Source organism: Solea solea, chromosome 13 (assembly GCF_958295425.1).
Source record: "Solea solea chromosome 13, fSolSol10.1, whole genome shotgun sequence".
Taxonomy (NCBI): domain Eukaryota; kingdom Metazoa; phylum Chordata; class Actinopteri; order Pleuronectiformes; family Soleidae; genus Solea; species Solea solea.
In genome coordinates, this window is record NC_081146.1 from 8,195,731 (window position 1) to 8,218,751 (window position 23,021).

The 23,021-nt window shown below is 42.7% G+C and overlaps 1 protein-coding gene across 4 annotated transcripts; it reads left to right on the plus strand.

The window, feature by feature from the left end:
• Window positions 1-765: 765 nt before the first annotated feature.
• On the plus strand, window positions 766-22,331 carry shc1 (SHC (Src homology 2 domain containing) transforming protein 1). 4 transcript variants are annotated; one of them, XM_058647335.1, is made up of 14 exons: window positions 766-985; window positions 5,663-5,707; window positions 12,629-12,793; window positions 12,999-13,069; window positions 13,784-13,847; window positions 14,912-15,031; window positions 15,825-15,878; window positions 16,232-16,283; window positions 17,015-17,141; window positions 17,225-17,372; window positions 17,930-17,987; window positions 18,349-18,465; window positions 19,179-19,435; window positions 19,593-22,331. In XM_058647335.1, exons 2-14 carry the CDS (start codon window positions 5,696-5,698, stop codon window positions 19,719-19,721), a joined length of 1,374 nt encoding a protein of 457 aa, XP_058503318.1. In that variant the 5' UTR covers window positions 766-985; window positions 5,663-5,695; the 3' UTR covers window positions 19,722-22,331. The 4 variants fall into 4 exon arrangements, with proteins under 4 accessions (XP_058503318.1, XP_058503319.1, XP_058503316.1 ...); XM_058647336.1 differs by lacking the exon at window positions 5,663-5,707; XM_058647333.1 differs by lacking the exons at window positions 766-985; window positions 5,663-5,707 and having other exon boundaries at window positions 9,526-12,793.
• Window positions 22,332-23,021: the final 690 nt, after the last annotated feature.

Here is a 23,021-nt window from a genome sequence, read left to right on the forward strand (position 1 = left end):
CTTCTTCTGCATGATGAATATAAGAGACAAAAGCAATGATCTGCCCCTGCTGGCTGGAAGGGCTAATTACAGCCTCCCATATTTAAGACACTTACTCCTCTGACCTAAGTGTGGCGCGTTTTGTCATGACTACAGAAGTGCTTCTTCTCTGAAAATAGATGCAGTCGTGAAACCGAGACCAATGTGAACCATTACTCTCTTGATGAAAATGTAAGGGAAGAAAAGCCCCCCCCCTCTTTTTTTAATCAAGTATATTTCACACAGACACAACTAACAGCGACAGAATTGAAATAAGTCAATAGAAAGTAGAAATTATTATCAAAATATATTGTTTCAAAAGATAATGAAAAATAATTCTGAAGAAATGACATTATTAAAAGAGGTAAAATAAGAAAAAAAAGTATTTAAAAAGTATCAAAAATAAGTAGAAAATGTCTTAAAGTATAAAAAATAGTAACAATTGGAGTAATGAAGGTGATGTATTATATTGGGTTAAAAGAACAATAGTATAGCGATGCTATACTCCAACACACACGTATGTAATACGTAATAATACTCTATCTATCTATCTATCTAGAGTTTAGACGGGCTCTGCTTTTGGTTTAGAGAATTTGGAATATCTACTTTTGCGCAATCTGCACTGAATGGGCCAGGTGCAAAAACAGGGCCAAACCACACGCGCGCGCGCGCACACGCACGCACACACACACGGCCAGATGACGTTGCCATTTGTTCGCGGAAGTGGCTTCTGTCGTGACCGTGGAGGGGGGAGGCAGGGGAGGAGGAGGAAGGGAAGGAAAGGGAGAGTAAAGAAGAAGAAGTAGAAGTTTAGACTCAAATCATATGAAGTTACTCTAAAGTGAGAAGCGGACAAAAACCATCGGCCCCCTTTGTTCCTGTTAGATGAAAGTGAGCGGAAGTTTTGTGCGGTGACGGCTCCGTGGACAGGAGGTACAAAGTCGGGGAAAAGAGAGGAAGAGAGCTGGTAAGTTGCGCGTTAGGAAGTTGACCACACTTTTCTAGGTGGACAGGGGGGCATGGTTTGTGTGCGTGCTGTGTGTCAGTGTACCACAATTACTGAACCAAGTGAAAAAGTTTGAGGAAACAGTTAAACGAGTATCTTTGTGGTGCCTTCGGGAAACCACGGGGTTTCTTTTGCCCGTGTGTTGTCGTATGTTTGTGTTTTAGGCTAGTGTCGTGATGCCTGTCCTGTTGGTTTGCTGTAAAAATGTTGCTCATGATCTCTCTCTCTCACACACACACAGTCCACATTGACATACTGCCCTAACACTAACCATCACATCTAAATGTCTAACCATAACAAAGGTACAGTGCGAACAAATTATCTACATTTATTGGGGAAGTTAACTATCTCTCATGCCATCTGAGTGTATTGGACAACATTTGCAGCTTTCATTTAGCATCAAAATTCAAAAGATGCTTAGTTGGTTTAACATGGTGGTCCATGTAATATAAAAAGCTCATTCTGGGTTAATGAAAACAACAATGGGTTGTACAATCAGGTGATTGTAAATAATAAAAAAACAAGTATAGTTAACCTAACCCTAATGTAAACCCGGTTATTAGCCCGTAAACAGCCCTTTAATGGTGTGACCGAAGGTGAGGACCAGCCAAAATGTATTTGTATTTTGTACTTTTGCGACTTGTTGCTGTTTTTCCAAACTGAAGTTCAGAGGTGTCACCTGCAACGAGGCACCTACTGGACAATACCAGCTGTTAATCACACTGGTGTACAGTCATATGTACTGTGCTGTATTGTATAATTTTATCTAATTTGGAAAATAATTTATATAAAATGAACATCACCTTTTGAATAGGACATAAAGAACAGGGTTAGTGTTAGGCCCTGTCCTTGTCAGGTTCAAGGTGAATCTCTTTAGGTTATATTAAATTATCTACTAGAGCATCTTTAGTCTATCATCACACACACACGCATAAATCTGTGCACAATCACCCAGTAATCTTCGAGCCACACTATTATTTTCAGTATCCGTGGAGACTAATCAGCAAAACACACCTTAGATCTGTTGAGATGGTGTCAGTGCGAGAGTGAAAGTTGACCGTGAACTGTGTACTGTGTTTAAGCACTTAAGCGTCTGAGTTTTGCATCGCAATCTCTTTGTATTTCAGTACAATGACAATAAGGCTTTCAGTTCATTGAAGCACAGCCACAACATTATGGAAACAGGCTCAAGGGTATGTGGGATGATTGAGGTGACTGAAAGCAGTGCACTCAGTTCTTCTTATCAGGGTCAGACACACCGACCAGACTAGCAGCTCCTGACATGATAGACTGTGATGAAAAGTTATCTCTGCCAATGCAATAGAGGGGAAGAGAAGCGCCGGTCAACAGCTGATCCGAAAAAATAGTGGATTCGGACACATCAGGAGCTAGACAAACGGGACACGCGCACAGACACACACACATGCACACAGACAGAAACAACACAATTGGAAGGACAGTCCGTGACACAATCTGTCAGCTAAAGCAGAGCTTCTCTGTCACAGCATTTCACAGCGTTGGCACAATCCAACATCCACATGATTAAAATTGGATCTGTCCATTTCTGCTCAAGTGATATCGATCACAAATGAAAGCTGTGGTTCTGATTGACAGAATGGAGTGACACTTGATTGTGACTGCTTTACTTTGACAGGTGTGTACCCTCACCCACTGATGAGATTGAATTTTGAATTTGAAGCAGCTGTAGGCGCATTGAGAATGTTGACAGACCGTCATGAAATACAAACATTTGCTCGTCTGCATCTTTACGTGCCATGTATATGTGTGTGTCTGTCCATTTGCTGTGGTGGGGTTGTGTTTTTGTCTAGTGTGCGTGTGTGTGTGTGTGTTTGTTTTCTGGAAAGAAACCGTAGGAGTTTGTTTTTGAGGTCTTAGCATGTGGTTGTCCGTCTCTACCTCTACACAATAGGAAAGCCTCTCTGCACGGTTTCCTCCAGTGCTGCTTTTTTCAAGTGCAACATGCTCTTTGCTTAAAAGTTCATGTAAACCACAGTTAAAGTCATGTGGGGTGTCAGAATGAAAAGTGAGGTTAGCTCAAAATTAATCCACAGAACATAAGTCACAATGTCACAGCTTCAGTATTTGAATGTATTTGGATTTGGCCTTGTCTGTTACTTTGACACAGTATATCCATATAAATCTGCTGTGTCATGTCTCGTTTGGTCGATCTCTCTTCATGCAGTAAAGTGAGATTGCATAAGTCACCTCTTACTGCAGACCAGTGCTCCTACACCTCCACTGTCCCATGGTTTTATATAAAATGGATGTGAGATTTGATCCTGTCTGTCTGCCATAAAGGTCAGTGTAACGATAATCCATCAAAAGGAGACTGAATTTCTGCCCATCCGATTGTTAAATGTACTGTTTGCAGAGAATAGAAAATCATTGATTGCCATACACAAACACCAACCCACGAGCAAAAAGACAAACTTCTACAACACAAAGATTCAGGGCAGGAAACATTTGATCAGATAATATGTGAACACAGCCGGGAAAAAAAAGAAAACCAACATAACTCATATTCAGCAGTTACGCACACATCTAGGTCAGTAGTAGTCACAATATTCATTGCTCAAAAAGTAAGGAAGTGAAGTAACACTATCTATGACATATAAACCGTTACAGCAAGGGGGAAGTTGTGTGTGGAGAGTGGCAGTGGGTGGCAGCAGGAAGGGAATGATGGAAGGAGAAAGAGATGTGGGAGTGTGGTTAGAGGGGCTGCTTGGGGTGGGGGGGGGGCAGGCACGACCCAAAATAGCCAGCTCACATGTTTTCTGTATGCGTGGTGAGCTATGAAACCAGCAGAAAGGCCTCCTGCTGAATGCCTGGCTAATCTAATGTCCACTCCTACCTCAATTATTTTTTTTCAAATTTGATTGCCCTTTTGCTGTCTGCATGTGGGTTTGCACGTCTCCTTAAATGAAAAAGGATGTATGAAAACTTGCAACGAATAAGACTTTATTTAAAATACAAACAACTGTCCTTTACTTAAAAACCATTGTGACATTAGTTAACAGGGTGTTGATTAATCCGGCCAGCTCCACACGACCCTCTCTCTCTGTTTCTCAGTAAAGCCCAGCAACATTCACATGCTGCACACAGGAAGTGATTCATTTTTATGTCTAGACTGATGAAGGCAACATCAGCATTATGCTGTTGTGCTGCTGCTGTATGCCAAGATGGCTGCCAACAGGTTGGAGTATGTCGGAAAAAAGAAGAGCCTAAGAAAAGCCTACTGCCCAAAAACACGCTTGTCCAGCACTTTGACGGGATAAGTGCTTCCCCGGCACTGCTGCTGTATACAAACTAACGCACCCTTAGTCATGTCTGATAGTGTTGCTTTACAGAGCCTACTGTCAGATGATGGACACAGCAATAATAATAATAATAGTATATTAATAACGTTACATCGTTTCTGTTCGCAAATACAAATCACCAAAAGTTACGCACTGCAGCTTTAAGTATGTGACTTCCTGGTTTGGTTAGGTTCACCCAGATCGTGGGCCGCCAACGCAGACAGTGGAGAAAAAAAAAAAAAAGACATGAATTATTTATATTCCAACAATTTATTTCAAAAAATTGAACATCTTACTGCCCCCTTAAAACAGTCATCACTTACTCTCTGCATGTGGATATTATTTAATAAAACAAATCAAATGTTAAATAAATGTAAATATAACCGTTTAAATCCCTCATTACAGTTGTCTAAACAGTCCAATAAGTAGTTGAAGTATAAAAGTGTTACGATTTGATGATGGGAATAAATCTAAATAAATTTATTGTAAGTTCTTGTCCAGACAAAACCAGCAGAAGGAGCTCCTTACATTTACAGGAGTTCAAGCTGTTTTTGTGATGTATTGTGCATGTTGACATTGTGATTTTCAATATTTTGCACTACTACTACAATTGTTATTTAATGGATAGCAGCTCTGTCCCACTGCTCCATCTCTATCTTAAATCGGACGGTAGCATCTCAGGTGAGTGGTAGTCCAGTGAGGAAAAGGTCAGAATACTCTACAGTATGCTTAGTATTATTATTCTAGTTAATTTAATGGATAGAAGGAAATAAGTCAAATTAGATTATACCCATAAGAGCAGACAGCACATGTAGCCCTGCAGCATGTGCATTAGATCCAGAGCTTTATCTCAGGCCACATCAGACTCTGCCATCTAATAAATACTGACTCTCTGGAACTTCTACAGAGAGTTATCCTATCCACCACATACTCGCAAAACTCACACTAGCCATCTCGCACTGGGCAAGCCAAGACACAGACGTCCTACACATGCGGCCCTATCCGTTAATTCCTTTCATTCCACAGAGTGTGTTTCAACATGCACACTGGATTATTGTCTTCCTCCTATCACTCTTGTTCTCTCTTTCTCTCACTTTCACTCTGTTTTACATCCATGTTTTGTCCCAGTGCTTGTTGAACTGGGCCATTTATATATCAAGGAGGTCCTGTGACCCCCCTCCACAGCTGATCGTGGGAGAAAAGCATGCTGGGAGTCAAATAGCAGCAAGGGCAGCACTGGAGTAAGCTGTGATTGGCTCCCTGAGCTGTGTGTGTCGTATGTGTGATTATTGTGTGTTGATGTGCACTTTGGTGTTTTTAGGGATACAGACTCACAGGCAGCCTGTGTTGGCCAATGGAATATATGGTAAGACATTCAAATGATAACAACCAGCCAATCTAAAAACACTCCATGACACAGTGGCAAAGGGGTTAGCTTTCTTTCAGTTTAAATGCTATAATAGCATTTAAATATCATAGCATACAGCATATAAATAAGCATTTTCATTGATGACAACTTTATTAGATCATATAATTGAAATAAGGATTTGGGGCTGCATAATTAGAGAAATGCTCTAGAATAGCTGTGAAGATGAAAACATACATCCTTTCATCCACCTAGCAGTTGGTGGCTTCTCACACAACGCGGTTAGAAATGACGTCTATGTTGCAGCTAAACCACAAGCTGCACTTTGAAAGAAATGAAGACGTTTATTAATGACGGTGTTGTATAGAGACTTTGAAGTGGAATTTATGGGCGTAATATTCACAAAACGTAATTCTTTTTTTAAATGTGCCCTACATTTGTATCTTGCATGCATTATTGTGATTCAGTTATCGGTCGATAAACTTAATTTTGATATTATATGAACCTTTAGCATTAGTGCTGCACAGTATGGAAAAAAATAAAATCATGTTGCAATTATTTTGACAAATATTACAATCTGAAACATAGTTGGTATGACTTAAACTTTTACTGCTCATCTGTCATTTTCCTGAAAACAAAAATGACATCTTTCAGTTTGGATTTTGCACTTGGTCGTATGACACATTTTGATCATTTTGCGATTAATTGTGGAGCCCTAAAAAACTTAAGCATTTTAATTTAAGCAGCCCCATGTGTTTACATTTATTGTGGACTGAACGAGTGACTGGTTTATTAGTGCAAACCATCTCGAACTAAAACTGAAGCTGTCTAATACAACAGTCCTGTAATAAATCCTGCCTTCCCGGTGTCTGTGACAATCCGTGTTTGTGGAAATGTTCTGGCGTCCTGTTCGACTGTGTTGCATCATGTTCACAGGCAGAACATAATATCTTTCACGGAAGGCTGTGGTATTAGACTGTTGGGTTTTAGTGCAGAGTACATAATGGAACAAATAGGCAGTTATTAACTCAAATAAACATCTCTGTGTCAACTCTAAGCCACTGTGTGTCATGTGTTTCACTGGTTACAGGCATGGTGCAGGTTAAATGGGTGGAGGGCGCTGTCCTAACCAGTCACATCACTGTGTGTAGTGATCAGAGACCGAGTTTTACCTGGAATGACATTCCAGTTCTCTCTCATCCCTGAGTGTGCTCCTTGGTGGTGTAGTGGTCAGATGTAGTACTGCAGGTAGTCTCATGTTTGGGGAGTCATTTGAGGACTCCTTGCTATATGCACTCTGCTGGGTTCCTGTGAGGCTCTATGGGTGGTTTCCTCTGCTTTTCGCTCTGCTGCCTTCTCATCAGATACACTTGACCTATCTCTGGGACCTTCACTGTCTGCTTCTGCACAGTCACTCAGACGTTTTGGTGTCTGCCTGCTCTTAGTCTTACAGTAATATAGGCTTATTTATTGTGTGAATGTCAGTCTTTTTGTATTTTTTCCCTCTTATCACTGAGATTAAATAGAGTGACCTCATGTTACACTCTGTACAGCACACAGGGGGAGGGTGAATCCGTTTCCCGTGTCTGTCTCCATCCTCCAGCTCTCTTTTTCCTCTCTCCCCCTTTCACGCTGTCTCTCAGGTTACCAAACATGAATTAGGGAGGAGCCTTGAATGGCCAACATGGACAACTCTTCTTCCCTGTACACTGGCATGCACACATGTCTTTCCATCTACACCCTCCCTTCATTCATCCTCATCATCTTCATCTCCCCCTTGTTGTGTGCATTAATGTGCAGGAGCACATCATCTTGCTGTGCATATGTACATGTACACTGCTAAATGACTGAGGCTGCAGAGAGGAGGTGGGGGGAAGGGGAGGAAACAGGAAGGAGGTAGGATGGGAGAGAAAGAGGTGGGGAGGGCAGAGGCAGCAGCTGAGAGAGTTGTGTGGATGTGAGTTTGTGTGTATGTGTGTGTGAGAGAGAGAGAGAGAGAGGGAGAGAATGGGAGGCAGCATCACCCACCCAGACTGGGAGGAGGGGAGGAGAGACGGCGTGCTTGTCCCTCCAACAGACAGAGGTGGAAGGAAAGTGGGAATGAGAGACAGAGAGGGGAGAAGAGGAGCACAATGAAGGAGTGCCATTGTCCATCCTGGCAACACTGCCATTTCACCATCTGCTGAAAGAGAGAGAGAGAGAGAAAGAGAAGAAATAACAGAGGAGGGAAGAGAAGAAGAGGAAGTCAAACGGAGGAGAGGATAGATGAAGAGGAGCTGCCAGCAGTGACTTTGTGAATTAATCGAGCGGAAGAGCATTTCAGAGGAGAAGCACGTTTTTCAGGGAGTGGATGGATGGGGAGCCAGAAAGAGGGATGAAGGACGAATGACTGGACACTCTGTGGCTGTTTAAACATTAATGTGCTTCTCATGTGAATATTGAGCTCAGCTTTAGATCAGTCACCATGGATTATCAGCTAAATACTCTTTAAACCAAAAAAAAGGGGAACTACTTATGTTTTGCCATTCATAAAATAAGGAAACAAACTTTTAGGGAAATTTGTTAGACTTACTTCATACGGCGCAAAGTCGATACTTGAGTTTTCTTTTCTTCTCTTGTGTAAATATAGACTCTTTGTGACATCTTCTCTGGAGGATCTTGTACAATTGTTATCTTTGTCAGTTGCTGCACTGAATATTCAGGTTGTTTTTATGCAAGTTTTCTATACATTTGTGTTAATGTAGTTGTTGTTCATACTTTTATTAGAGAAGTGATTATTAACCTTTGAATAACATCAGACAAGCAGATTTGCATTCTCTAATTGGAGTCGACATGGGATGTCAACATTGATTGGGATTTATGGCTGGCGCGACGCCGCTCAAACTTTGATAATTCCCTGAAACCTATTGATTTTTCTAAGAGTCTGTAGTTTTTCCTTTTGTTCAGTGGGAAAAAAGGCTCTTTGATGCAGCAACTAATTGCTGCCGTGTGATTTGATAAAGCAGTTATCTCTTTGTCTAAAGATTTCTGCTGTTGCCGGGACTATCCTCCGCAGGCATTTCTTTTAATGTCTGTTGCCATAGCAACGGGTCGCAGCAGTTGCAGACAGAACAACATGTAAAGTTCTTTTTCTCATCTTATCTTTAAAGATTGGTGCTGTTCCATTAGGTAATTGTGTATATTTAATTGAGAAGAGACAGTAGACCTGATTAGTTTGAGATTTTCTGTCTTACACTGGGTTTTTTCTTTGTTAGACATCTGTGTCTGTGTCTATGCGCAGCTCAGCAGTCTCCGAGAATCAGGGTTGTTTCAGGTCACCTGTCACCCCCCTCCCCATTCTGTGTGTAAGTCTCGTGCAAATGCTCTCAGCCCCGATTGTCCTGATCTCACCTTTATCGGTGGCAACTAAGGCAACGGCTTCACCAGGCGAGCTGATGTACGAGGAACAGGAGTGGCTGTAAAATTTTGATTAATGTATTTGGTGCATCTGTACATATCACTCTGTGCAGCTGCTTGGTTTTAAGACCATTAGGTGTGCTGTGTCTGTGACAGTCTGTTCCCTTTACTGTCTTGTGAAGGTGACTCAGGATTTGTCCTCATGTAGTGGGTCATCTCATCTGCAGTCACCTGACCTACACTGTGTTTTGTGTGTGCACTGAAACATACTCAGGCAAGGCGAGGGTTAATTCTGCTCATAGAGCCTTTCAGCAACCCTGTGTTTGAGAACACACCTGGAATTAGCTCTCTATTGTTAACAAGTCTATTGTGTTCGATCCTTTGCCTTTCTAAGAATCATTGGTGGTTTTTATTAAGGTTTTTACAGACTGTTTGGTTTGTTCTGCATGATTTTTGATTGTCCAAATACTGTTGTATTTTTTCCGACTTCTCCAGCCATACTTCTTTACAGCTTTCTGGAGATCATCCCAGTCCGTCTGGCAGTTCGTGCTTGTGACTGGATGCTCCATGGTGCTTTTTAGCCAAGACCAGATGGATGTCTAGCAAGATTTGTTAGACATCTCATCTGTGGTGCTAGACTGGTGTAGGCGACTGTTCCCTTGCCATGCATCCAGCACCCACTACAAGCTGGTGCACTGTACTTTAAACAAAGCTGCGTTATAAAGTAGTTTGTGGACAAATGTATGTTTTCACTTGGTATCTCTCAAACATCGGTGCCAAATTTACAACTTAGTGTAAAGGTTAAGACAAGGTGCGTGTGAACCTTGCTCTCATCGGAGAGAGCGAAGGTCAACAGATTGTAAATATGACTAGTGCCTCAACAGCACTGAGATGTAAGGCGAGCTAGCCTTGCCTTTTGCTGAGGTCAAACTGCTGCAGACTGTTTCCTCTGCGGGTCTTTTGCTTGCAAGAGACTGTTAAATGCAAACAGACTGTTGTTTGCCTTCTGGGTTGGACTATGCAGAATATGATATGCTATGTAGTATTGGTCGTGTTTGTAATAGAACTGAGAGCTGATAAGCCCGGTCGCAGATAAGAAAGGCAATGATTCCAGTGTAAAACCCTTGGTTTGATTGAAGCACACTGGGTTGTGTCAACGCTTTTCTCAGGTATCTGATTTTAATCTCTCCATGTTATATGATTTAGGCAGTAATTAACTGGGTAAGAGCTGTTGTGCCTAGAGATGCTAGAATATCAACAGAGTGCGGTTTTAATTAAGCATCGCCAACTGGGTGAGTTGATTCACATTCAGCTCTGATCGTCCTCCAGCACCATTCAGGGAACTCTGGAGTTTAGACGAGACCAGTCAGGTCTCATTGCCATCATGACGAACCCACCGTCGGTTGTCATCAGTCAATGACCTACATTCCCCCAGCGTTGCATCACTACTGTGCTACTGCAGTGTGTGTCACTGTACCAGACATCTCAGACTCAAACTACCACTATTCAATGGTGCTCTCTCTGGAGGAAAAATAAAAAAACATCCTTGCCAAAGTGTACACTTTTTGGGAATACACTTGAACCAAGGAGGCCTCACTTGTTTTAGCCATATCTAGAACTACAGTCAGGGACGGGCCTTCTTTTCCAGCCCAGTCTTAAACTTTTTTCTCTGATTTCTACTTGTGTTTAAATGGTCGACCATGCCTAGTCTTTAGCCTCTATAATCTGTAATTCTAAAGTTACAGTGGCAGGAAAAACAGGGGTCACCATTAATATATTAGAAAGAGGGACTGTTAAACAAGGCAGCCTGGAGAACGGAAGAGCAGACGAGGGAGGGGGTCAGGGGGAGGGAGAGATCATTTGGAAGAGGAGAGAGGAAGTGGTGGCGCGGGAGAGGGCAGAGGCGTTGGAGAGACAGAGGTTGGCAGAGTACATTGTGTGGAGGAAGAGAGAGGACTTCCAGGAGAAAAGAGGAGACCGAGAGAAGGGAGGAAAGAGTGCAGAGAAAGGGAAGGGGGCTGAACCAGAGGTAATCTGGAAAAAGAGAGACGAGGAGGGAGACGCAGGGAGGGATAGAGCGGGAGCCATTCAGAAAGGACATGAAATTATTTGGAGGAAGAGAGAGCGAGAGTAAAGAAAGGGGAGCTCAATAAAATAATAGAAGGATATGATACACTTGAAAAGCAGATGTTAAGAAAGGCATGCTGCTACCAGGCATTGGAGACTAGCCATACATCAGTAAGCCTCCTCTCTCCTCAGCCCTGGGCTTCATTCAGCTCTGCAGGTGCTTGCTGTAGTATTTTAAGTGTATTGTGTGTGTGTGTGTGTGTTGTTGCACACAACCCCCTTGCCATCCCCTCATTGGCTGCTAATAGGATTTTTATAGGCTTGTGTCAAGCAGGATAGAGCTGCTAAGGGGAGCTGCTACACACGTGTGTGCACGGCAACTCACACATACACAGATAGTGTAAGAGACACTGTGGGCTGGGTAGATTTTTACTGCCTTACATGCATGTAAAGGTGTATGACAAGAGTGCAGTAACACACGCGGGGTGTTGAGATAAATCGCTTGAGCTGATTCTCCATGGTGCTGCTGACAGCTGGATAACTTGACTCTAACCTGAGTCTGTCAAGTTTAGACAAGATACTCACAGATATTGTTTTACACTAAGGAAAGAAAAACCCACCAAGATGAACACTTTGTGGAGAGCTAAGACCATATCACCATCAGTCCCAGGAACACAATGAATGCTGAAGCAGATTTAAAGTGACCTGATTGCAACATGATCTGCGCTGGTGCACTAACAACAAACTTTTTTAATCCGCATTTGATCATTGACCGGGACACGTCGCTTCTCCTCTGCGCTTTTTCTCATTTTGCTCCCATTGTGGATAACACTGTATTTAAAGGAGTTTGGTTTTGGCTGCATGATAATGACCAGAAGACAGATGTATGCAGCTCTTACACTGACCAAGACAGACAGATGGCCGTGTGTCCTTTCAGGGAGAAAGTTTGAGTTCTGAGACGAAGAGACATTTAAATGAGCCACTAGAGCTTGGATTTGTGCATATAAAAACTGACGCTGCAAATTCATTATGGCGCTTGTCCCAAAAACCAAATACACACACTTCCGGAGTGAATCGCTGAGCTCAACCGATGAAACGAACTCCAATCCGTCATCGTTCCCTCCTTCCAGCCCTGCTACCCCACTCACGCCCTCCCCTGGTTTACCTCCTTCTCTCTCCTCTTCATCTCTCACTCCCATCTTGCCCCCCTCTTCTCCTCGCCCGGCTGAGAACAGCCCCACCACCCTCTGCTCCTTCTTTCCCAGGATGGGATCCCTCCGCCTGGGTGTCTCTGCCACTCTTCTCCCAGGACTCAAAGCCTCGAGCAGGCCACAGCAGCTTCATGCGCCTGTTGAGTCCTCTGGGGATGACAGGAGCAGCTCTAGCTCTTCCCCTCCTCATCATCACCCTGTTCCCCCTCTAATTGCTCCTTCTCCTCCTCCCCGACCTCCTCTGCAGGACATGAACCGGCTGGGAGGGGCGTCCAGGAGGGCACGGGTGGAAGGAGGACAGCTGGGAGGAGATGAGTGGACGCGCCATGGCTCCTTTGTCAACAAGCCCACCCGCGGCTGGCTGCACTCTGACAGTGTGGTCAGCACCACTGGTGTTTCCTACACTGTACGGGTAAGTGACTGGCACATAACTGTAATGTGTAATTACACTACAAACTTATTTCCTCATTTTTAGAAATGGTTTCCACCACTTTGCTCCTCTGTTGTCATGTTCCTCATGTTGTGCAGCATCTGTAATGAATTGTAATTATAAATGGGACCTTGATGCAGGAAGTATCTTATGCTAATGTGTTGTTGCTTTGCTGTTTTCTGGCCAGTACATGGGATGTGTGGAAGTGCTGCAGTCAATGCGAGCACTGGACTTCAACACCAGAACTCAGGTCACCAGGTGAGACAACGTACTCTTTTCAGGTGTTGTTGTTACACTGACAGCAGTGCACACACACACACACACACAGGTTCATGCAGCTATCCTTTAAGGACTCACATTGACTTCCATACATTTGAACGGCTTAACCAAAGCCATATTCCCTAACCTTAACCATAACCAGTTAATGCCTAACCTTAACCAAACCACAATTCAAATCTCACAAATGAGGTTCTGCCTCTTTAGGACCAGATTTTGGTCCACATGAGGACTAATGGTCCTGACAAGTTCACTATTTTTGCCTGAAAATATAAAAAAGTAATAACGGTAAGAATACAAGTGCACACACACACCTCATATTTGTCTTTGACTGCTGTGCTAGCTTTCTCTCCCACTCACACTTGCTCGTTTCTCTCTGTGTGTCTAACTCCATCTTCATATATTATGTGTGTTTGTGAGTCTATGTGTGTCTGTGCGTCCACGCATGTCTGCACGCCTGCAGTTCTCTCAGACCCTAAATTAGAATGTTCTGGAATCCTGGTGGTTTCCCTCTGGTTTCCGTAGCGATGTTTGCCTCCGTGGCGTAGACGAGTATTGTTTCCAGAGACAATAAATTCATTCACCCGCCGCCAGGTCTTCATTCAGTCCACAGACCAGTAAGCCCAGGTGTGAGGATTAATGGAACGTTATTGTAATTCTTGCATGTTTTTTTTTTTGTTTTTTTTTATGTTTCAGGGAGGCAATATCTGTGGTGTGTGAGGCAGTACCCGGAGCCAAAGGATCCCAGCGCAGGAGAAAGGTTCAAACAATGCACACTAGCACACACCCTTACAGGGCATTATTTATTTATACAGCTTAAGTGGGTGGCAGTGGGAAGGCTTTTCTGGATAAGAGCTAGATTTAGCTTGATTGTCCACTCTGTGGTCAGCTGGCTATTCAGTCAGTCTCTCACACACGCACACACTCCGTCTCTTGCTCTCCCTCACACACATAAAAAACACACGCATTCAAAAACAGATCTTGATTTAGGCTTATTGTACACATTTGCGGTTAGTGGGCTACTCGCAGGTAATTACCAATCACTCTCTGGTCTCTCTTTTCCTCCCTCTTTTCACAAGGGAGGCTGGAGAGGTGGAGTTGTTTCTCCTGTGGAGCCAGTGTCAGGCCAAGGAAGCACATCAGACTGGCAGACACAGCCAGCAGTCTGTTGTAAAGACTGTGTGTCTGTGCACAGTGTTCCTGTAAAACTATAAACATCCACCCAAACCGTTCATAAAACAGGTGGCTAAACCCAGTGGCCAGCTGCTATTGCAGGGTTTGACCAAAGAATGTCTGGCAGCGCAGCAGCGCACACCAGACGAAGCGCTGTTACAGAATGTAAATGAGAATAAACTCGTCTAGTCCCTCTGATTTTGGCTGGACTGAAGTTAACGTGGCTGAGCCATGTGCGTCCCGTCTTGATGCTGCTGGTCTCACACTGCTCTCCAAGTATTCTGGAGCAGATGTGGATGAACGGCCTGAGAGCAGAAGGAGAACGGGAATAAACACTCTGGCACAATAATGTTGCCGTGGTCTGTGTGATGCTCTTGGCACAGCCGACAGTACGTGGACTGTCCTGTCTGCTCCCTGTTGGTCACAGTTGGCCTTCAAGACAGGATCACTTTCACAACAGCAGCTGTTCTCCCACTCCCACACACTGAGGCATTTCCACACATACATCCACAGGCGGGCAGCACTCTGTGGATTTTCGTGCCTTGTTGGAAAAAAAAAGATAAAAGAACTACTAAACAACAAGATCAACAACTAATATAACTGTAGCTTTCTGATTGTAATTCACATTACACACAACCCTCTGCTTTGCAGCCATCTTCTCGCTGTCTGACATCCATCCTGGGGAAGAGTAACCTGCAGTTCGCTGGTATGACAATCAGCCTCACCATCTCGACCAGCAGCCTCAATCTGCTGGCCTCCGACTGCAAACAGGTTAGACTCAATTGAAGAAACACCTTACTCCTGGTGCTGCTGTTGCACGTTTCTCAAACTAGATTTGTCCCTCACATCCAGAGAGTTAAGTGTGAGTCAGAGTTGCAACTCATTGTTCGTTTTAGAGCCGTGTTATCCTGTTATTACATCCTGAGTGAATATAGCCTGTGTATTTTTACTAAGGTGCTTTTTCATGTTTTTAGCCAAGAGAGGTGAACCTAAACAATGTCATTATTTAATGACATTTTACATCAGGCAAATATTTGTCTAAATGAAAATGTAACTGAGTGAATTTAGTTTTGTGATTGTGACTTAGTCAAAATGGCGTTGTATGTTATGCCCAGATACATTTACAGCTTTTCCACTTTCAGCCATCATCTTAAATCCTTAAATTACGACTGGTTAAAATGAGAGCCTCCGTCTGGACCTCTAATGACCTAATAGCTACTGAGTGATGTGCATTTCCTTTGGAAAATGTAATGCAGTGCATGCACATTAGCACGTAGCACAAAGAAACGTGCATGCAGTATGCCCCTTCACGAATACAACTTCAGACAGACCACACAGAGAGCATTAGCACGTGTTGTGTTCTGGAATCCAGAGTAGACACACTGTAAATAAGGTGGAAACACATAAGCCATAGTCCCTGCTTAGTTTTTATCTCTGCAGCAGTTTTCTCAGTAATTATTCCACATTTGTCTCTCCATTTACATGCTTTCATCTCACTACTGTCATACTTCATGTCACCCACGTTCTCTCTCCTCTTTCTCTCTCTCTCTCTTTTTCTCCACAGATAATTGCCAATCATCACATGCAGTCCATCTCCTTCGCCTCTGGAGGAGACCCAGTGAGTCACCCAAAGTCAGCTCAAACTTCACTCTGGACATTTTCTGACTTTCTTCAGCTTCCATGTCCTTCTTTCCTTCCTTCCTTCCTGTCCTCCTGTCATTGTCTATTCCTATGAACACCACTCACCCCATTACTGCCTCACTGGTTTGCAGGGCTTCTCTTCCAAGCCTGATCTCACTTTGCCCTGTTATCTCTTTCAGCTCAGTGTGTGTTTTTATTTACTTATCATGACTTAGAGGCTACAGCTTTATCTCTTTCCTCTTTGTCTTCTTCTATCTTTCGCCTTTTCCCTTATATCGATTTTTTTCCCTTTTCCATCTTCCCCTAACTGTCTTCCCCGGTCTCCCTCAGGACACGGCGGAGTATGTAGCGTATGTGGCCAAAGACCCAGTCAATCAGAGAGGTGAGCAGAAACGGCAAAATGACACCTCAGGCAACATCAGCCGATACATGTTTTTTTCCAAATATATTTTTAGGGTAATTTGTTTGACGGTAATCCACGAATGCATGCAAATCTCTATATTCACTCTCGCTGCATGGTAAAACAGGATTTGACATTTCTCTCTCAGTAATAAGTACAAAATGAAAGAATCTTATTAAATAAATCAATTAGCTGTATTCATTTCTTATTCTATTTGACTGTGACACATTGTCCACCAAAGGCCCAGAATGCAAAGGAAGATACGGCACATTCAGTAGATAATAAGCATCACAAGGACATTTTTTGTTGTTGTTTTTTGGCAAAGTCTGCTGTATTCATGCTTATGTACTAAATATATAAACATGTGACTTGATGAGTTTCCAAGTAATAATAGTGAATGGAGTGGGGAAAACTCAGCTCTCTGATGTTTGTAGAGCAACTAAAAGAAAAATATACAGACTCACTTTGGGATTAATGTACATCATCACTTACAACATTTGGCACCACTTTAAATATTAATGTTTGTCATAATTTGAGGGAAATCTGATATGGGTACACTGAATAATGTGCTCAATTGTCAGAGTCTAAAAATACACACGAGGACACAATTTTCTATTTGCCTAGCAGACTGTATGTTTTGAATGTTGTAAGTATATTTGCCTGGAGCTTTCTTCATTCCTTACATCTTATATATTTCATATCATTTCTTTCAGCGTGTCATATCCTGGAGTGCTCAGAGGGTCTAGCCCAGGAAGTTATCAGCACCATCGGCCAGGCCTTTGAACTGCGCTTTAAACAATACCTAAAGAACCCACCCAAACTGGTCACACCTCATGACAGGTAACTGTCAATATTCCTTGCTCATTTGTTCAGAAAGGAAGAGTTGTGTATGTTTATATTCTCTTTCTCCCCGTTTCTCGCAGGATGGCACCGTTTGATGGCTCTGCATGGGAAGAAGAAGACGATGAGGCTGCTCCACCTCCTGATGTCCCTTATTATAATAATTTCCCTGGTAAACAGCCTCCCCCTGGTGGACTAATCGACATGAGGACCCGTCCAGGGGCAACGCTGGTGAGACTTGTGCACATAATACAAGAGGAGGATCAAACGTATACAGTGACATGTTTAAACACAGTCAGCACTGCCATTCATATGAAATAAATTTGAATTTATCAGTGCATGTTTCAGTAATGCACTAATAAGTGCCTTAGAGCCTGGGATATTGTAGCCCACCTTATTATTGACCTTTTATGGTGCTTTTAGTAGGCCAAAGACTTGAGTTTAACTGTAACTCATTTGGTGGGTTTCCATCAGCCTGTGTTTTCAATCTATGCATAAAAGACCTAAATGGAAACACACAAAAATATGGTTGAGGGATGTGGAGAAGTTGACATATCTATAAAATAAGCTTGATTCAGTGAATAAAGAATGCCATTTAGAAATCAGGTGAGCAAAATGTCACTCCATGTCACTTACATGTGGTGTATGATGGTGACCCACTTTGCAACACTGCCTGTGTATCATGGTGAACTAACCAATATTGCATGCATAAATATTCATACATTTGCAATACATTTTTTAATGGAATGTGGGTGTGTGTGTGTGCTTGTGTGCCTCTGTTTCTGCAGCCGTATGGACAGCCAGGACAGAATGACATTCACAAGCAGCCTCTGCCGCCTCTACCAGGTGAGATCTGTCTCTGTACGTAGCTGTAGCTCTCTCTCTCGCTCTCTCTCTTTCTGTCATTCATCTGTGACTCGCTGTGTGTGGAACAACTGTTTTACAAACACATTTTTCCTCACTTATTTCCAAGATAAAAAAGTTATGTTCCCTCATTAAAGAATGCTGCTTATTCATTTTGGCTTGAAGTCAAACTTGTATCCATGTGTGTTTGAGGTCTATTACCACTAGCTGAGCAATCAGTCACAAATTATCTGGACTCTTATCTTGTCTTGAATGTTTAAAATACCTCTCAATGTGCACAGCTGATCATGTATCATAGATCACAGACCATGTTACTGACGTCCTCTTCTGTTTTTTTTTGTAGTGGGTGTCAAGGAAGGGGGGAGGGAACTATTTGATGACCCTTCATATGTCAATGTGGATAAACCCCGGCCACCAGCTGCATCAAATGGAAATGTTCACAGAGATGCTTTTGACATGAGTAAGGCTCTTGCGTTGTATTTTTAATCTTTTACTTATAAACCAAAAAGACACAATTCATTTAAGCAAATAAAATATGATTTTTTTTTTTTAATATCATGTATTAAGCATAAAGGTCAGTCACTGACTGAACACATGAGCAGTGCAGTACTGTGTCTACTTAACATTCCATATGATGAGTGGAGCTGCCTACAGAATGCATTGAGATAAGAGAGAGTGCCTTTGTCCATTACAGGGGCATTTTATGTAAGCAGTTAAAGCTTTTCATGTTAAAGACACAGTCCACTATCAGTGTTCAGCACACATCGTTCAGACACTGTGTGGTTCACTTGGACACGGTTCAATAATTTTATGCCTCCATTTTGGCACACAGCCATGTACAGTATGTCTATATTTATAAGATGATGTAAAGCTGCAGTGTGTAACATCTTTGTGAGATATTATTGTTGATATGATTCTGTCTCTGTTTGGTCCTTGGAAAATTGGTTCTGTCAAGCAAAACTATCAGACTTCACTGAGGTTCTTGTGTATACGACAGCAGTGCAGGGGTGGGTGGGAGCAAGAAGTGATCAACTGGTTTTTTTTTTTTTACCGTGTAACTTCTAAAACTATTTGTGTTCAGCCAAAACATCTGTGTCATAGAAAATAAAAAATTAGGCTTACATCTGAAAAATACAATATTAAACATGTGACTGTTTTTCCGTACTTCCAAAGAGCCATTTGATGATGCCCTGGGCGTTTCTGGGCACGGTGGTCCAAGCTCAGGAACAACAGCGCCCCCCTTGGTGCAGCAGTTGCAGTGTGAGGCTTGGTTTCATGGCAGTCTAAGTCGCAGAGAAGCAGAGAGGCTGCTGACCCGAGATGGTGACTTCCTTGTGCGGGAATCTGGGACCACGCCTGGACAGTATGTCCTCACAGGACAGCAGGGGGGTCTACCCAAACACCTGCTACTCGTCGACCCAGAGGGAGTGGTGAGTCTGGGGGCGGGGGGGAGAGGGAAGGAAAAGGAGGGACAAGGGAAGAAGAATGGAATGTATTTGGGCAAGGGGCATTTTTAAGACGTGCTTTCCTAACATGTGTCTGTAAAGTTGACTTGAAATGTTTGTGTTTGTGTGTTTTGTCATTTAGGTCCGTACTAAAGACCACCGGTTTGAAAGTGTGAGTCACTTGATCAGTTACCACATGGACAACAGACTCCCCATCGTTTCAGCTGGTAGTGAAGTGTGTCTGCAACAGCCAGTTGAGCGCAGGGCCTGATGTTGCGCAGACCAATAAAATACACCACCAAATATACACACACACACTCCTTCCGCAAATCAGGACAGGATAAAACACACATCCATATGTCAACACACACAGCAACGCTGCACTTAATACTCTTAAATGAACACAAGAATAAATGGATGCACACACATCAAAGAAAACCAAAAGAAAAGATAAAAAAAAAAATAATAATAATTTCTCTGCGAAATCACTTGCTGCTGTTGCCACATGTTCCTGTCTTTTCTGAAAGCTAAACTGTGATCTGCAGTCCCTCCTCACCCCCATGGACGATCACACGCATCACTCCAACGTGGAGAAACACTGCTGCATTTCATAACTGTGAATCAGGGAGGAGCCCTTTGCTAATATCAGAATGTTGCAGAATACAAATGCAATTTTTTAAGAGAAAAATTCCTCTCATTCATTTATGAAAAATGAAAAAAAAAAGAAAAGAAAAAAGAACTTTGGAATTATGTACAAAGAAATAGTGGAACTAAAGAGTGAAGAAAGGATCGTGAATGTGACGAGGGGAATGAGATGTTCTGTGCTTTCAAGCATGTCGTCTTTTTCGCCCCTCAAACTGTTGCTGGAGCATGTTAGGGAGAACTGGATGGCAATGGTTCTTTGTTGCAGACACTGAACCAGGCTCGAACATAAACACTCTCCCTTCAGGTGTCATTTGAGCTCTTCAGCAGGAAACCTGACAGTGACGTCGACCTGCTGATAAATATGCATAAAACCCAGCTTCCAACATAATCAGGAGGACCTCCCTACCCCCAACCACTCCCCTTTTAAAGACTGTAAAGTGGAGTGACACCTGGTGATGAGGAAAGCTTGTATGCAAAACTGGGACTGCTATGCCAACGACCGTTGTATATCTTCTTTTGTTGGGTTATTATCACGGGACTCATTGCTAATAGGACATTTGGACTTTAGAAGGATCTTAAGAGCTGTATCGCCATAATCCCTCTGTAAACGTGTATGCACATACACCTTTACACAACACACGGTCTGCACCACCTGTCATGCCAAAGAACATGGTCACTAACAGCAGAGGAAGCCATTATGATTACATTATTAACGGTTATTTGTCTTGTGTAATTACAGCGTTGGGAGCTAATTAGAAGGAAATGCACATGAAATGGGGCTTTTGTGGATGGAAGAAGAATATAGGTGCCTGAAAACATCATCTGCAGTGCATTTCTGTCACGTACAAACACAGTAATTTACTACACTTAAAAAAGCATAGGCCAGGACGGCTGCTTTTCACTGACATCTTAGTATGTGTTTGCAATGACAATCTATGGGTTCAATCTTTACAGTGTTCTCTGGATCAACCTAAAAGCTAAGAAGAGTTTCAACGGTGGCCAATTAGAAATTATGACACGTGTAAGCAATGAATTTCCCCCTGCAAAAAAAAATATCATGCAAAAATATGTCGTAGTAACTGTTTTGGTAATTTCGGTGTATTGTGATGTTGATGCTTTACTTTTTAATCACTTGAGGGAATGCTTTTTAAAAATCGTAGGTAACTGATCACAAGGACATACATGTTTTTGGAGCCTTGCTAATAATGGTATGTGTTAAGCCAAATGCTACTCCTCGGTGTACTGTTTTCACAAAGGATCTGGAGGGGAGACGTTCACATGCTACCTTTCTCCTCGCGTCCTCCTCCCACAATTCATGATGTTGTTTTTTTGATATATTTTATATTGTGCCTTGTTTCTTCAATGCAGTCATGTCACTTCAATGCAGTCACCTTATGTACTTAATTCAAATGTAGTCGACTACAGGAGAATCTCACACAAGCCTCTCAGTTAAACCAAGACTGCAAAAATGACACTCCAGTAAACACACACAAACAGATCCAGTGATGGCAATCTCCTCTGATGCACATTCTTGCATTCAGCTTATAGTCACAGATACTTGATGTCACCATGGGTGGGGATATTTCCTGACCATCTGTAAATAACGTTGGTTGTTGATTGGTCAGCTCAGTACTGGATTTATGTGAAATCTTGTTCCACTGAGCCTCACACCACGCAGGCACTGAGGCAGCTACAGGATATTGTGGCCAAAGGGATCTTTTCAACGTAGACCTTGTAAACTAGTTCTCAGACTCTCAAGTGAGCTCACATGTAATCTAACAAGCATACACGCAGCAGACTGACACCTGGGTCACTGTCGCAGGCACAGACACACACATGCACTTCCTAGTCTGGTGTTTGTTGAGCTTTACGTTCTGGCATCAATGTGTGTGTGTGTGAGAGTGAGAGTGACCCTCCTGACCCTCTGCATCATTCATGACCTGGTCCCATGTTAACATTGTTCATCACAGTTGCCTTTGTTGCATGAAAAGTCCTTTCAAAATAATGTTGATGGTGATGGTGATAGTATAGTGTTGATGATGTTGTTGTACTTCTAATTTTGTTGTTGTTGTTGTTGTTTTTGAAAGCCAAAGGTTAATTTCAGATAGTGTGCACAGATAATGATTTTAACTTTATATATTTCTGTTTTATTACTTGTTTTTGTTTTTAGGGAAAATGTCTGTTTACACCTGTATCTGAAAATATAGATTGCATACATAAATACATATATCATTCATCTCTCTTTGTGGGTTTGGCTTTTGATATGATTTGAGTATTTATTTATTTAAGGATTTTTAAACTCCAGAAAAGGCTCCGATGGAAAATGATCACAGCACACACTGTGTATGATCCCCCATCACAAACTGTTGTGAACAAAGAGTGGGATGTAGTGCGGCCGTGCTACTGGAGCTACTGGAACTCTCCTGTTTGTGAACAGATGAGGCTACAACCGCATGGGGCTGATTCAGGGATTATTAGAGCTCAGAGAGAGACAAAAGAAGATGACATTGAAGGTAAACAAGGCCTTAAATCAATCAGCAAATGTTTGAAAGAAGAGAAAAGTCTAGAAAAAGCAGGATATGAATGGAGGCAGCCTGCAGCGCATATAGAAGGTTATAAGAAGGGGAGCCAGCTGTGGCAGGAATACAGAGCAGACCTCAGCTGTTGAACAAGTCTGGACCAGTACCATTTGGCAGATCTCTCCTCCAATTTTTTTTTCCAGAACGACTGCCCTCCCTGTTGCCTCTGTTTGATCTTACACATCCTTTAAGGAGCAATGCATCCACAGCGTCCTCTTCCCCAAGCCATGCCCTCTTCCTCTCTGGGGCAGCAGCTGCGGGACATGGTCACAGGTCTGGGAAGAGGCAAGAATTTCCTGGGTGGAAACTTTGCCTACGGTATCATCCAGTCAGTCAAGGAGTGCCTT